General features: G+C 63.2%; 1 protein-coding gene across 1 annotated transcript in view; it reads right to left on the bottom strand.

Moving 5' to 3' along the window:
• Positions 1 to 132: 132 nt before the first annotated feature.
• The window catches only part of NMRAL1 (NmrA-like family domain containing 1), a gene marked incomplete at both ends in the record, with an annotated part of 1,594 nt that continues 651 nt past the window's right edge, over positions 133 to 1,075 (bottom strand). Inside the window, one exon of the mRNA XM_010136995.1 lies at positions 133 to 382. Coding sequence (XP_010135297.1) covers positions 133 to 382 — 250 coding nt within the window. The remainder of the gene's footprint in view (positions 383 to 1,075) is intronic.

The following is a 1,075-nucleotide window of genomic DNA, read 5'->3' as shown; positions in this document are numbered from 1 at the left end:
GATCAGGCTGGCACAGGCCTCTCTTCCCCATCAAGCCCTGGTGGTTCCTCCACCTCTTGGTGAACCTCTGCACAGTGGGAGAGGATGGGAACTACAGGACAGCAACCTGGGGAGCGAGAGGTCCCGTCTTACCCAGGACAAAGGCGCCTCCCTGCGGGGCCTTCTGTGGCTTGAAGATGGAGAGGAAGTTCTCAAAGTAGAAGGGCAGTCGGACGGTGGTGGTGGGAACGCCAGCTTTCTGGAAGTACTCCTCCACCTCGCCTTTGCCATCGAAGTGCAGCACCTCCAGCCGGCCCCCCGTCAGCTGCTTCACGTTCTCCAGGCCGCTGTACACGACGTGGCGCAGCCCCAGGCGCTTCGACAGGTCAGCGAGCCGCTTTCCCTGGGTGAAGGTGGCCGTGAAGAGGGGAACAGGACACGTGGGGGGCTCTCATCATCCCCAGGCACGCCCCTTCCCCTTCGCTGCCCTGGGCAGGAGGTGGGATCCAACACATGCCAGCTGAGGAAGCTCCTCAGCACCAGGCACCCTGAGCCCTCACCCAGCCCAGGGCTGGGCAGAGCCAGCCCTGGTGGAGCCGAGTCCTCTGCTTACACCATCCCACGCTAGAAAGACCACACAGCCTCCAGCTTTGGTGCCAGCTCCTCCACCAAGCACAAACACCGAGCCCGAAAGATCTGCCCGGGCCAACATGCCTCAGCAGGTCTTATCTTTTGTTTGCTGCCTCCCAGGCGTGGCAATCCTTCCCCCTGGTGAAATCCGTGCTGGGGCCAACGCCGCCCCTGGGGAAGGCCCTGGGATTTCTGATGCTGCAGCGCAGCTTAGCCCCAAAGCAGGAAGCGCAGAGGACTCCAGGCGTGCCGGGAGCCCGAAAGATCTGCCCGGGCCAACATGCCTCAGCAGGTCTTATCTTTTGTTTGCTGCCTCCCAGGCGTGGCAATCCTTCCCCCTGGTGAAATCCGTGCTGGGGCCAACGCCGCCCCTGGGGAAGGCCCTGGGATTTCTGATGCTGCAGCGCAGCTTAGCCCCAAAGCAGGAAGCGCAGAGGACTCCAGGCGTGCCGGCCGACCCGCAACG

Source organism: Buceros rhinoceros, unplaced genomic scaffold (assembly GCF_000710305.1).
Source record: "Buceros rhinoceros silvestris isolate BGI_N320 unplaced genomic scaffold, ASM71030v1 scaffold42335, whole genome shotgun sequence".
Lineage (NCBI taxonomy): Eukaryota > Metazoa > Chordata > Aves > Bucerotiformes > Bucerotidae > Buceros > Buceros rhinoceros.
This window is presented reverse-complemented; position numbering and strand designations above follow the sequence as displayed.